The sequence below is a fragment of the Mauremys mutica genome, chromosome 7 (assembly GCF_020497125.1).
Source record: "Mauremys mutica isolate MM-2020 ecotype Southern chromosome 7, ASM2049712v1, whole genome shotgun sequence".
In the NCBI taxonomy this organism is placed as follows: Eukaryota; Metazoa; Chordata; order Testudines; family Geoemydidae; genus Mauremys; species Mauremys mutica.
The window spans coordinates 80,748,779-80,761,939 of record NC_059078.1 but is presented as its reverse complement, the minus strand read 5'-3'; the positions used below and the strand labels follow the sequence as shown (position 1 = coordinate 80,761,939).

Here is a 13,161-nt window from a genome sequence, read left to right as displayed (position 1 = left end):
AATAAGGGAATTTAATTTTGCTTTGCTACTTTAAAAAAAAATCATGGACTAATATTTTCCAGGTAACTAGTGATTTTTTGTGTGTGACATTTCGGTTGCCTAACTTAAGAGACCCTTAAACGTACCTGAATTTCAGAAAATGCTCATCACTCACCTTCTGAAAACCAGATCCCTTAAAGTGTTGCAAGTGGAGCTCTTAAAAATTGAAGTGCCCAAAATCACTAATCATTTTGTGAAAATCATTGCCCTATTCTGTAATTTATCTTAGTCCCTTTTATGTGTGAAGGTTTGTACGCCATTACTAACAAAGGTTGAAATAGTAAACACAATTCTCAATGCCTGTTTAAATGTACTGCTGGGATTTTTTAAAAGGAGAGTAAGGGAATTAGGCATCCAGCTCCCATTGACTTGATAGGGAATTGGGCACCCAAATCACGTAAACCCCTTAAATATTCCAGCCTATATTTATGTTAATTGGGGAGGAGTTGGGCTTTCTTCCTTTTTGACACCTGCTATGGCTACATTCATCAGTATTGCATCAGCCACAGCCTTGCTGTTCTCCGCTTTCATTCATTATTAATTAACTGAAAGTGGTAATAGCAATGGAGATGCAAATTAGAGCTATCGAAAGCAATCCTTGTAGAAAAAGTAGTACTGCTAGCTATTGAAAAATAATTAGCAGTAGAAGAATATTTTCTGAATTGTTTTTAGCTCAATAGTATTTATATTAGGAGCACCAATTAGCTAATACTGACGAATGGTCCAAAGCCATAAAGGAACAACCTGCTCACAAGGCTTCTGTGTATTTTTCTCCATCCTTTAGGCTAACCAATATTTGAGGTTTTTATGGAGTGCCTCGGTGTATGTGACTTTGGATAGGAAAATAGAAAGCTTTAACCAGTGTTGATGATACAAATATAACCATAAGCCAGGATCACTTCTGATCAATCAGACTGAAGTACATTAATCCCTGTTTGTAACTATTTTTTGTTTTAATGATTTTTCTATCTGTTAGTTGTCTTACTGCATGTTCTCCAAAATATCCCTGCCCAAAGCATTGGCATTTCTTTTCTTAGTGCCATTATCTGATTGCTGTTGAAAAGATTGTGCATCATAGGGACTTAGGCTTCATTATTCAAGGTGTATATGTTTTCACAATGGACTATGGGGATGCAGCTCTGGGACTTATTTGGCAATAACCCACTGACTGCCCCTGTGCACCTGAGTCTATACAAGTAAGAAACAACTCTAATATTCCAGACAGTATTCAAAACTGCAGTGACAGCTACACTGTTTATAAAGAAAAAGTGGTTGCTTTATTGATAGCCATGAAATATTACCATACCAGCCATTGATCTTTACTGGTAACTGCTCTGACATCAAACAGTCCCACTTTTTAAAGGTGTGGCCCAGATGATCTGCTGGCGCAACTTACATTACCTTCGGTGGAGCTGCATACATTTAAACTGGCTGAGGATCTGACTTCATGTACATACATAACTAGAATCTGACAGATTTGTTGATAGCTCTTGAGCTTTAAATTTCATGTGGAGTCTCTCTCTAATATATTACTATATTTCAAAAACATGACAGAAGGGAAAAGGATAGCAAGGTGGGAGAGGACGCATATGGCCTGTATGCGCTAAGTGCTTGACTACATATCTTTCACTAGAGAACATTTTTTTTAAATACCTTTTTCCAGGTTGTTCTTCCCAACATAAACAAGACTTCTATGCAGGCAGTTCTGGATTATTTGTATACCAAGCAATTATCATCGAGTCAGGAGTTGGACATGCTTGAATTAATTGCACTGGCAAACAGATTTTGCCTCCCACACTTGGTTGCACTGGCAGGTAAGGATTCTGACGCTTTGCAGGTGCAATGCCTTCATGGACTGCTGTATTACTTCTTAGTGATTTTTTTAACATATACAATTTTTTTTGCCATGAATGCTGAAGGAAAGAAATGCTGTTCTTTTATAGAAAGCCAAATTGTGTTACAATATGGTACTTTCACTTTTAAAAAAATGTACTTGTCTTTCTCTTTCCACTCTCTAGGACTTGTGCTAAATTAATGCAGTCCTTTTAAAATGTTCCATACATTAGAAATAGGAAATGAAAACCTTCTCTTCAGCATTAATATAATGTCTGCAATTCATAATGTCCATTCTATTATTCTTAACTTGCAGCAAAACAGTAGGGACACTAAGCTTTCCATTGTAATGAACTAGGCTTTCCATGATAAAATCCATTTAGAGACCATAATAACTGAACCAATTTAAAATTGATCTGATTCAAACTCTTTGTAGAGTGCTGTCCAGATCTATTTTTACTGCCCAAACTAGAGTCAGTTAGTTATTCTGCTGTAGATAGGGGGGCTCCACATGCATAATTTCAAGAAAATCAACTTTTCCATCTTTAAGTTAGACCAGAACAGCAGCATGGGATACTTTCATACTAAATCCACATGCACCAAACTTCTAGATAGTGATTTTTTTTTCTGTTTCCTAATATCATACCAAAAGAGGGTGGAGATTCTGAGAGATGGGAAGACCAAGTTGAACAAATTCACAAAAGGAATTTTAGTCATTTTCTTGAGTGTCATGCACCCAAGCCCTCAGGTAGCTTTAAGTTGTGCAACAAGACATTCAATTGTTGACAGCATTACAGAACTAACTTAGGCCCTGCTCCTACCAAAGTTTTTGTGGGGCCTTATATAGTTATCCTTCTCAGCATTTTGTGGAACAAATGTGCTTTTAATGGTAAGAACATCTTATTCTGTCTCATTTAGTGAAATATTTATTGTGAATTCAAAGGCTACTTTTTATCCCATTTCTATGATTGCACACAATGGATTTGAATCAAGCCAGCTGTGGTTGTCTCTAACATTCTGTCAGAAGGAATGCCTGCTCTGTTGCACCCCCTTCTGGCCAAGTGTGGCTCTGATGAGGCCTGTCTCAGTTCCCTGTTCACTCAGGCTCCTTTTAGAAGTCCACATTGTTGAGATATTCAAACCACTCCCCCTTCTGGGGTCTCATTTATTAAGTCCTGCACAAAGTCTTTCAAAACAGAATTCAAACCTACAAATTCATCAGCCCAGTTTCATCAGCACCCTGTCCCTCCCCCCAAGGATCAGTCCTATCCTTAAAGTTCCTTTCTTTCAACCCAGACCCAGGCTGGACATACCCACTCCTCCTGAGGGTCTGTCTTCCTGCTCTCCCAGCATCTCTTGCCTGGAGTTTGGCCTTTTCCACAGGTCTTTCCCCTGCTAATTCAGGGCCAGAAGGAGCCTTCTTACTCCCTAGAGTGTCTGCAGGCATCTGCCAAGAACCACCTGCAGCTGTACCCACTCCTTTTTATAAAGCCAAGGTGCCTCTCATTAATCCCAGCTGGGCAGCAGGTAATGGTGCACTGGACCCCGATACTTCTCAGAAGGGCCAGTCATCCTGGCACACACTCCATCCTATTATCAGATGTTGATCCTTCTGGGAAAGGGGTAAGTGGGTTCTGCTGACTTACTGAGGCAGGTGGCTTACCTCACCTAGATACAAGAAACCAGGGGTGGCTCTCTGAGGAGAGAGGGTGTATTCTGGAGGCTGAGCATTCCTAAGGGGGGAACCATAGGAGCAGCCACTCCTGAGAAGACTCAAAGTGAACTTTGCTGTCATTATGAATTTCTTCATTAATAGAGCCAAACCATAACAATGGGGGGGGGGGGGAGTTTTGATTCTGCATAGTACCTGGACTTTGTTCTAGAGCAGGTTGGGAACAGCACTTACTCAGAGGTATCCTTTATAGGGAATCCAAGGTTTCTAACTACTAGGGAATCTGGAGCGATTATTGCATAAACATAAGCACATGCAAGATCTGTGTGTCCAAAAGGACATATTTACACTTAGCGGGCAAATCCTCAGCTAATGTAAACTGTCCTAGCTCTGTTGGCTGGGGACCTACTCCTAGATATATGAGGGCAACTCCAGAGACCACAATGGAGCTGCACCAGCTTACACCAGCTCTGACTCTGATCAGAAATCCGAATGGATCTGCTGCTGCTGAAGTAGTTGCTGTATTTCTCTTTCATGCTAACACACACATTCTTTGGTTCTTGGTTTCCTAAATGAACTGCATTTATAAATAATGTTACCCTGAAATATGTATTTTTACAGTGTCAGCTATTAGTTTTCTACTTTAACAGAGCAGCATGCTGTGCAGGAGCTGACTAAAGCCTCAGGGAATGGCATTGGCATAGATGGTGAAGTACTCTCCTATTTGGAATTGGCCCAGGTTAGTAGTGACTGATTTTTAACCTTTTTAAAGGCATTCTGCCCAATTGCAGTAGTCTGAAAAATGATGGTGTTGAGCATTATATCTGCATAAATAAAGTCTTTCAAACAAAGAACCCCTTGTTTCCACTGAAAAGAATTGAGGGACCACAGTTATCGTACTGTACTCAGGCTTCTCAGCATCTTAATTTTTAAAACTGAATTGCTGTGATAATAACACTGTATCTTTTAAAATGTTTAATGGCCTTTGAAGAACAGATTTACCTTCTCCACATCAGTTGAGAAATCAGGCTCTATATATTGAGGCCTAGTTTTGTGTCTGTCAAATACATATTTCAGTTTTTACTTGTGGGGAAGCCTCTGTAAGGTGGCAGAGCCCAGTGTTTCCAGCCTTGTGTCTCATGCCCTGAAATCCCATGAATAAAGCTCTCTAGCTTTCTCCACTCAGGCATTCTCAGTGAGTGTCACCATTTTATGCCTATATGCCCCTTAAAACTTTCTCCATTAGGTTGCTATGAATGTAGTACCTGTCCTGCATTGTGAGGGCAGAGTTAGAATATGGCTACACTGCACATCTTACAGCGGCGCGGCTGTGCTGCTGCAGTCGAGCCATTGTAACATGCGCAGTGTAGCTGCTCTTTGTCAGCAGGAGAAAGCTCTCCTGGTGACAAAATAAAAGCACCTCCAACGAGGAGCGGTAGCTTTGTCAGCGGGAGATCATCTCCCACCGACAAAGCACTGTCCACACCGGCGTTTTTCATCATCAAAACTTTTGTCATTCAGAGGGATGTTTTTTTCACACCCCTGAGCAACAAAAGTGCAGTGTAGACATGGCCTAAGTGGCCACCCTCAAGGGGAACATATCTGCAACACCGAGCCATTCCTTTGTGACTCTGAGCAAATTGCCCGTCAGGCTACCTTACATTCAATCACATCACTTCTCTGCCTGAGCTCCTTGTTTTTAAATATGTGACTGTGTATTCCTAAAGGACTGTTGCAATATGGTTTCTTCAGGGATGCGGTAGTAAAAGATATTTTACTTGTTATATCAGAAATTGAGTTATAGAGTTTAAGGCCTGAAGGGACCATCAAATCATCTAGGCTGACCTCCTGTATATCACAGGCTACCAACACCACCCAGCCAAAGTTAGAAAAAAGTATTACAGTGCACAAATGATTCTTCAAAACACCCTAATGACTAGGTCTGGCTTCTGCCTGTGCTATTAAACCCTTGCTTTCATGACCGGCATGTAGTGCCTACTGGCCACTGCAAGCGTCCCATCGTCTGCTTTCAGCTCTGTCTGGACCCATAACACTCTTACTAACCTGATTCTTAATTTCTTCCGAGAAAAGAATGCTAGTTCTGCTAAACTATGGGGATTGTTGGGGTGGTGGTTGAGTACAGAAGTCATAAGTTCAAATCCTGTTATGATTTGATCTGTGCCATACAACAATGTGAAGTGTTTATGCCATGTTAAGGTTTTAAACAGGCAATCAGAATGCCAAATAGATGCACATGCATTACCAATCTGACTCATATTATAGCTCTACTTTCTTATGAGCAGGCTGCCTGTTCCAGGCTTTGTACTGTGCTTTCAACAGTGCCTTAAGCTCTATCACTGAGAACACTTCTCTGGGGAGTTACTTACTACAGGGTAAGATTTGTAGTAACTTGATGGCTGCTGCAAACCTAGGTTTAAGTGCATAGGATCACAGTTGGATCCCAATCCTATGAGATACTGAGTGCCTCCTGCCAGATGCTAAGGGCCTTAAACTCCCATTGAAGTGAAATAAAGTTGAAGCTGTTCACATCTCTCAGGAGGTGCTCACCACATTGCAGAAAGAGTTAGAACCCTAACTCAGCTACTCCCACTGACAATCCCATTTTGACCACTGAGTGTGCCAGTGGATTTTTGTGTAAAAGGAACAGTAACTTTAAATCCACATGGTGCAGCAAGAAGCATCCTCTGAGCAGCTGCTCAGTCTCTGCTGAGTGTTATGCAATAATGCTGAGAGCATGGCAGGATACATTCATTTAGGGATCACGCTGGCCTTAACTTGTAGCTTTTGTGCAAGATGACCAGTAGTATCAGGAAATGTAAACTGACTGTCTTTGCTTGTAGTTTCACAATGCTAATCAGCTGGCAGCGTGGTGCTTGCACTACATCTGCACCAATTACAACAGTGTTTGCTCCAAATTCCGCAAAGAAATAAAAGCAAAATCTCCAGGTAAGACCATCTTCAACTTTCCCCCCATCTTTTCCTGACCTGTTTTCTTTTTGTCCTTTGAACATGAACAAGTGAATTAGCTCAACTAAACTATGATGGAAACCTCGTGTTCTTTCCATCTTGAGTTCTTCTTCTGATCAGGTAACCAAAGAGTTAGAATCCTCCTTCTGCCTCATTGACCAAGACTTACATATATAATTCCTATCAACTGCACTAAGAATGGCATGAATGTCTCCCTGTGCTTCGCCGCAAAAAATATATTCAGTGTCTGAATGTATTTTACACTATTCTGTCATAGAACAATAAATAGTGTGCTTTGCTTAAGCTGCTTTCATCTGACCCTCTCAGCACTTTACAAACATTTAGTTAATCCATAACAGCATTGCACTGAGACAGGTGAGTATCCTTATGTCCATTTTGCTGGTGGTTAAACTGAGGCACAGAAAGGCTAGTGAGTTAACCAAGGTAAATAAATGTCTTACATGTCCTACTTTATTTGTGTCCCAGTTTTAGTATCTAAGTATCTTATTACTTTTTTTTTAAATCAGATAATCAAGAATATTTTGAGAGACTTCGCTGGCCTCCTGTATGGTACTTAAAGGAAGAAGATCACTACCAGCGTGTTAAAAAGGAGAGAGAAAAGGAAGATATTGCACTGAATAAACATCATTCAAAACGGAAGTGGTGCTTCTGGAATTCCTCTGCTGTAGTTGCCTGAGCAAAGCAAATACATGTAAACACTACAATGGTGTAATTATAACACTGCTCTAAAATTAGTCTTATTGTTAGAAATAAGATGTAGTTCAGGTTCCCGGCACTGATTTTATTCCATGTTTTGCATTTATCATTGTTAGGGTCAAAAGCACAAGCTCAGCTATAGTGAGCCTGGAATAGTTCCTTAAACTGATATGTATATTTTTTGTTAGTAAGCAAAATAAGCATCTACCATTATTACATTTCTTTTTATACAAAAACAAATCCAGCATTAATGTTTCAAACTCTACATTGGGAAATATTTTTATACTGTCTTGTGTATTTTGTTTAAATAAAAATTCAGGGGTATAACTTTATTTTACAGACCACAAAATAACCACATAGTAGCTTTGTAATTAGATTTTAACTATTTTTCTTATGTGAGTACAGCGAAATATAAACTAACATCCCCTCTTAATAGATAACATTCTGTCTTAAGTGACCAATTTAAAAGTACCCAGTGAAAATTATCATCTTAGTTAAAAACGAGCTTCTACTAGGCGACCAGTTTTTGTCCCTATGTTCTATGCACTCATAACATAATTAGATGGTTATTTCTTCTTTCTAAAGTAAAGGGTTATAAGAAGATCAAATAACTGCAAGTTATAGAGCATTTAATCTTTCTTCAATTGAATAATAGGCAGTATGATTACCTGTTCAACTGCAGGAACATGTATTTCTAATATTTGCCATGTAAGTGCATAGAATTATGGTTATATGGGCCATGTGAAATCTAGTGATTCTAAGTATTCAGAGGTTTTAAAGGTCTAGATTGAAGAGGATAATTTTAAAATCATTAGAAGGGCTTATTAATTTATATCTTTATCCAGGGCAAACTCAATATGGATCTGAATACAAAAAGCAGATATGCTGGTAGTCTTGGAATTACTGTATTATAGTTGGTTCAGGGGCGGCTCCAGGCCCCAGGACGCCAAGCGCGTGCTTGGGGCAGCATGCTGCGGGGGCGTTCTGCCGGTCGCCGGGAGGGCGGCAGGCAGGCAGCTTTTGGCGGCATGCCTGCGGAGGGTCTGCTGGTCCCGCGGCTCCAGTGGACCTCCCGTAGACGTGCCTGCAGAGGGACCAGCGGACCCTCCACAGGCACGGCTGTGGGAGGTCCACCGGAGCCACGGGACTGGCGACTGGCAGAGCGCCCCCCGTGGCATGCCGCCGTGCTTGGGGCGGCGAAATGTCTAGAAATGTTGGTTACTCTTTGAGAGCCTAATTCTGCAGTCATTCCTCTTTCAAAACTCCTTTTTGCTTCTACAGGAGTTATGCAAATGAAAGGCTGCACAAACAAGTAGATACATTCCTCTATTGTTGATGTAGCATCGTGCAAATGAAGAATGATATTTTAAATTAGATTACATTCCTTCTGGAAGCAGATATTCGAAGAAAACACAAAGCTGGAGTCTCAGTGTATAAAAATCCCCGCATTGCTAAATGGTAGGAGGGGGAAAGAACATCCAGTGTTTTGAAATTTCCTTTGGGTTTATGATTTTCTAATGACTGTCACTCTGAACTTACACTGTTGCATTAGAAAAATATCAGGCTGGGGGTGCTTTGAAAAGACCAAACTAAAACACTTCTAAAATTATACTGTAGAGCATATGCAGGCCTATGAAGTGTCTCAGGCACAGTTCTGTAATTGAGGTAGTATTATGTTATCAGTTTTGTTAATGCTGTTTTCTGCAGGCAGCTCAGCATACTAATGTGAAAAGCTTTTGATTTTTATTTTTCCTGTATTCATAGACAAGGCAGTAAGTTCAAACCCCAGTGCTGAGAGTCAGGAAAGGTTTCAGACTGAAAGCCATACATACTTTCAAATACTCAGCTTCAAGTCAGAGCCTGTTCTTGGGAGATGCCACCCTAGGGTGGTAGAAGCTGCTTAGCGTGGGTGCTGAAGAGACTCCTGTAAAGAAAACAGGTAACAGACTCCATCACCTACAAGATTTATCACTGTACCGTGATAAGGAAGGGCTATAGAGAAAGGATGGCTGCAAGCTTATCCGCATTAATTCCTGGCCAGTAGTATTGTAAATTGTGGAGGGATGAAAAAATGAAAGAATAAATATCAAGACTAGGATGGAATTAACATCTGTTCAGTCATAAAATGTTAACAGATCATGTTTAATAAGTATTGCTACTAGGTTTTACATAACCAAAGCTACTGTATGATTGTAATTTTGCCAAACTGTAATGGATAGATAAATAAACCTGGGGGTATATGCAATAATATCCAGTTGTATTAGTTATCAGCTACTATAACCAAGTGGCTGGTTCATTTGGTTAATGCTGTCTATGGCCTTTAATCTTGGTGGTTATTTGTGTTTTTTATTTTGAAAAAAAAGTCAATAAAACTGTTTAGTTATAAAATGTCTCCCAGTTCTTTGAATCAGCTTTCTAAATACTGTATAAATTGCTTCACTTTTTTATGGTGTTTGTCAACTGTACGTGACAGAAAACAGGAAGAGACACCAGGAGTTCTTGTCAGGATTTTGGTTGGTTGGCGTTTTGTTTTGTTTTTATTATGTATACTATGAGCTTGCTAAATTGACTACTTTTCTTTAGCTGGTTTCCACTGGCAGATATTCTTCAACAAGAAAAATCTCTTATTACAAATTAGTGATCTTGTAGCAACAATTCCTCTTGATAGATCTATGCAGTTAAATTGACAAAGCTAAAAAGTTACATTTTTTTAGAGAACTTGCAAGATGATGCGTGAAGAGTACCTTGTTCATATTTTGTTTAAAGCTATTAGACAATACCAAGGGCACTGAAAATAATCACTTTCAGCACTCAATGTTCTTAATTAAAGTAAAAGCAGCAAAGAATCCTGTGGCACCTTATAGACTAACAGACGTTTAGCAGCATGAGCTTTCGTGGGATGCATCCGAAGAAGTGGGTATTCACCCACGAAAGCTCATGCTGCAAAACGTCTGTTAGTCTATAAGGTGCCACAGGATTCTTTGCTGCTTCTACAGAACCAGACTAACACGGCTACCCCTCTGTTAGTTAAAGTGCTAATTTATGAGTACTACATGTCATCATAATTTGATTTATGAAGCAAGAATTTTTTCCCTTGAATTTGAGATTAGAATTTAGGTAACATATTCAGTAAGAGAAGAATAATGTAGCAACAGAAACAATGCCACTCTGATTATGCTTAAACAGTAACGTGTAGACAAAACCACTAAAGTGTGCTCCTGTTGCTGATTGTTTTTAATAATTCACAGCCCTTTAGACTCCTGGTAAATAATCTGGATGTGACTCGCCGTAAAACAGAAGGGGGTTTACCTATTAGTGTTGTAAAATATAGAAATAATTTTGAGAAGACTCATCATTACTCAGAAATCTGCACTTTGGAGCTAGTCCTGCTCCCACTGTGGTCAATGTGAGTTTTGCCACTGCTTCAGTGTGAGCGGTAGGCCCTTTGTAAGAAGATTTATTACTAAGACATAGGATGAACTAGACTACAGTGCCACAGCTACAACTCTACTTTATTTCCTTTGTTCCTTGCAGGCCTAATCCGCCATGTCCATTAAATTTAGAGCCCCGTTTACTTTAATGGGCATTGGATCAGAACCCATGTTAATAAAGGCAGCTGAAAAGTTTATGGAAGGGATGGTATGATGGGATAGCCTAATTTTGGCAATTAATTTTGGCAATTGATCTTTGATTATCAGCAGGTAAGTATGCCCAGTGGTCTGTGATGGGATGTTAGATGGGACGGGATCTGAGTTACTGCAGAGAATTCTTTCCTGGGTGCTGGCTGGTGAGTCTTGCCCACATGCTCAGGGTTTAACTGATTGCCATATTTGGGGTCGGGAAGGAATTTTCCTCTAGGGCAGATTGGCAGAGGCCTTGGAGGTTTTTCGCCTTCCTCTGCAGCGTGGGGCATGAGTCACTTGCTGGAGGATTCTCTGCAGCTTGAGGTCTTCAAAGCACAATTTGAGGACTTCAATAACTCAGACATAGGTTAGGGGTTTGTTAAAGAAGTGGATGGGTAGGATTCTGTGGCCTGCGTTGTGCAGGAGGTCAGACTAGATGATCATAATGGTCCCTTCTGACCTTAGAGTCTATGAGCTGACAGCATATTAAATATGTAGATGTACTATAAAGGTTACATTGGAGGGGAGAGTAATCTAGGCTCCCATTCTTATTGTTTGATTTAAGTAACATGGCTGATCGAAAACTTGATCTTAATGTGGGGGGAGGGGCCTGCGGTATAAAAGAGGAGTAAAAAGGCACAGCCTTGCTTACCATAGTGTTCAAACAAGTTACCAAAGTGTTATGGTTTTGTGTTTCCTTCTGAATGAGAAACAACACGTCCTAGAGACCATCCTGTTTGTAAAATGAGCGTTTCTCATTGTTTGAGTGTTGTGTAGTTAGACTGAGAGAGCTTGCAAAATCTTGGCCTGTAAGTCAGCTCTTCCTCCTTCCAGCTCATAGCATTAAGTAGCAATATACCATGCTGAATTATGTCTGCTTTATTGCCTAAACTCTATGATGATGAATACTTCAGGTCATCTCAGGATGCCTTAGGAACTGTGGGCTCCTGAGGAAGTTGCTGCCTTGCTTTCAGATGAAAGAGCAGGCCTCAGACCTATGCTGTCTGCCCATATTTCAACTTCATAAATGAATGGTCAATGTTTATTTCCTGTGGTTTGCAATGTATATGACCTATGTGATGAGATTACGTTAACAATGGCTTCATATCACTCATGGCTTTTGCTTGACTTTTTTTCACTTACTAAAAATGATTTGGTAATTTTCATTGTTTTAATGGGTCCAGTCCTCATACAGACACAATTCCCATTGAAATTGATATACCCAATCATTTTGGCTTTAAGATGCCAGGAACAGCATTAACACTTTACAATCTGTTCAGTGACTGAAGCCTGTTAACAGAAGTTTAAGCTGTGTACAGAGTCCAGGATGAGAGACAGTGTTGTACCAGCAATATTCAGGTTCTGTAGTGATATAATTTGCTATATGTGCCTTTGCCTTCAGCTAGGAGCACATAGCTCATGTCACAGATCGCTTTGCACTGGAAACCACAATGGTGGAGGCTCTGCCATATTAATACCTGCACTTCAGTCCACTCACTACTTATTGCTTCCATAATACCTTATGTTCTGGAAGAAATCTGACAAACTTTGGATCCATACTGTAGGAGGCTAAGAAGAAAATGTGAACATAAGAAGATGCAAGAGGATTGTCAATAAACCCAAGGACTGTAAAGCTGTGTAGAATGTCAAACTGACAAATCTCAATCTTTCCCTGAGATGCAGGGAAAGAAGTTAGTTTGGTTTGTGATAGAAAACTTGCTTTTTCCTTTATGTAGTGTAGCATTTCAGTTGCTTTTGTAGAAAGACCATGTGGCCATCATTCTACGTGATACAGGTGAAATTATTTTGAACAATAAAGTACTCCATGCACAGATTCTGAGTGCCCTGCCAGTTGAAATGACAATGCCAGGTAGACAGTTCAACCAGCTCACTCTCCTGCCATGCAGCAGCTCTGAATACAAATGACAACTCCACACTACTTCAATCTCCCATAGCTCTCTTTAAAGGCCTGGTGGACTAAATGGGCCCTATAACATGAAAGTTCATAAATTTGGGCTATTTTGACCCAAGATCAGAAAGGCATTCCAGAGCCCCAGGATCCTGATAGCAAATTCCCTGCTGTCTGTTCTGTTCTATGGAGGGGGATCTAGCATTATTATTTATTTGTGTATTACCATTGCACCTAGGAACCCCAGGCAGGGACCATTGCAGCAGGTACTCTATAAACCGAACAAAAAAAGACACTTTTAAAATCTATTTGGCAACTCAATGGTAAACACTGCAGGTCCCAGAGCCCCATTTTCTTGTCATTGTGTAGCCCCACAAACA

At 40.2% G+C, this 13,161-nt stretch overlaps 1 protein-coding gene across 2 annotated transcripts in view; it reads left to right on the top strand.

Moving 5' to 3' along the window:
* RHOBTB1 (Rho related BTB domain containing 1) overlaps window positions 1–9,637 on the top strand; it is an 80,228-nt gene extending 70,591 nt beyond the window's left edge. Inside the window, exons 8-12 of one of the 2 annotated variants that reach the window (XM_045024238.1) lie at window positions 1,703–1,853; window positions 4,195–4,283; window positions 6,406–6,511; window positions 7,060–8,298; window positions 8,378–9,637. In XM_045024238.1, the coding sequence (XP_044880173.1) occupies window positions 1,703–1,853; window positions 4,195–4,283; window positions 6,406–6,511; window positions 7,060–7,229 (516 nt within the window). In that variant the 3' untranslated portion in view covers window positions 7,230–8,298; window positions 8,378–9,637. The remainder of the gene's footprint in view (window positions 1–1,702; window positions 1,854–4,194; window positions 4,284–6,405; window positions 6,512–7,059; window positions 8,299–8,377) is intronic. The other variant, XM_045024239.1, reaches the window with a different exon arrangement.
* Window positions 9,638–13,161: the final 3,524 nt, after the last annotated feature.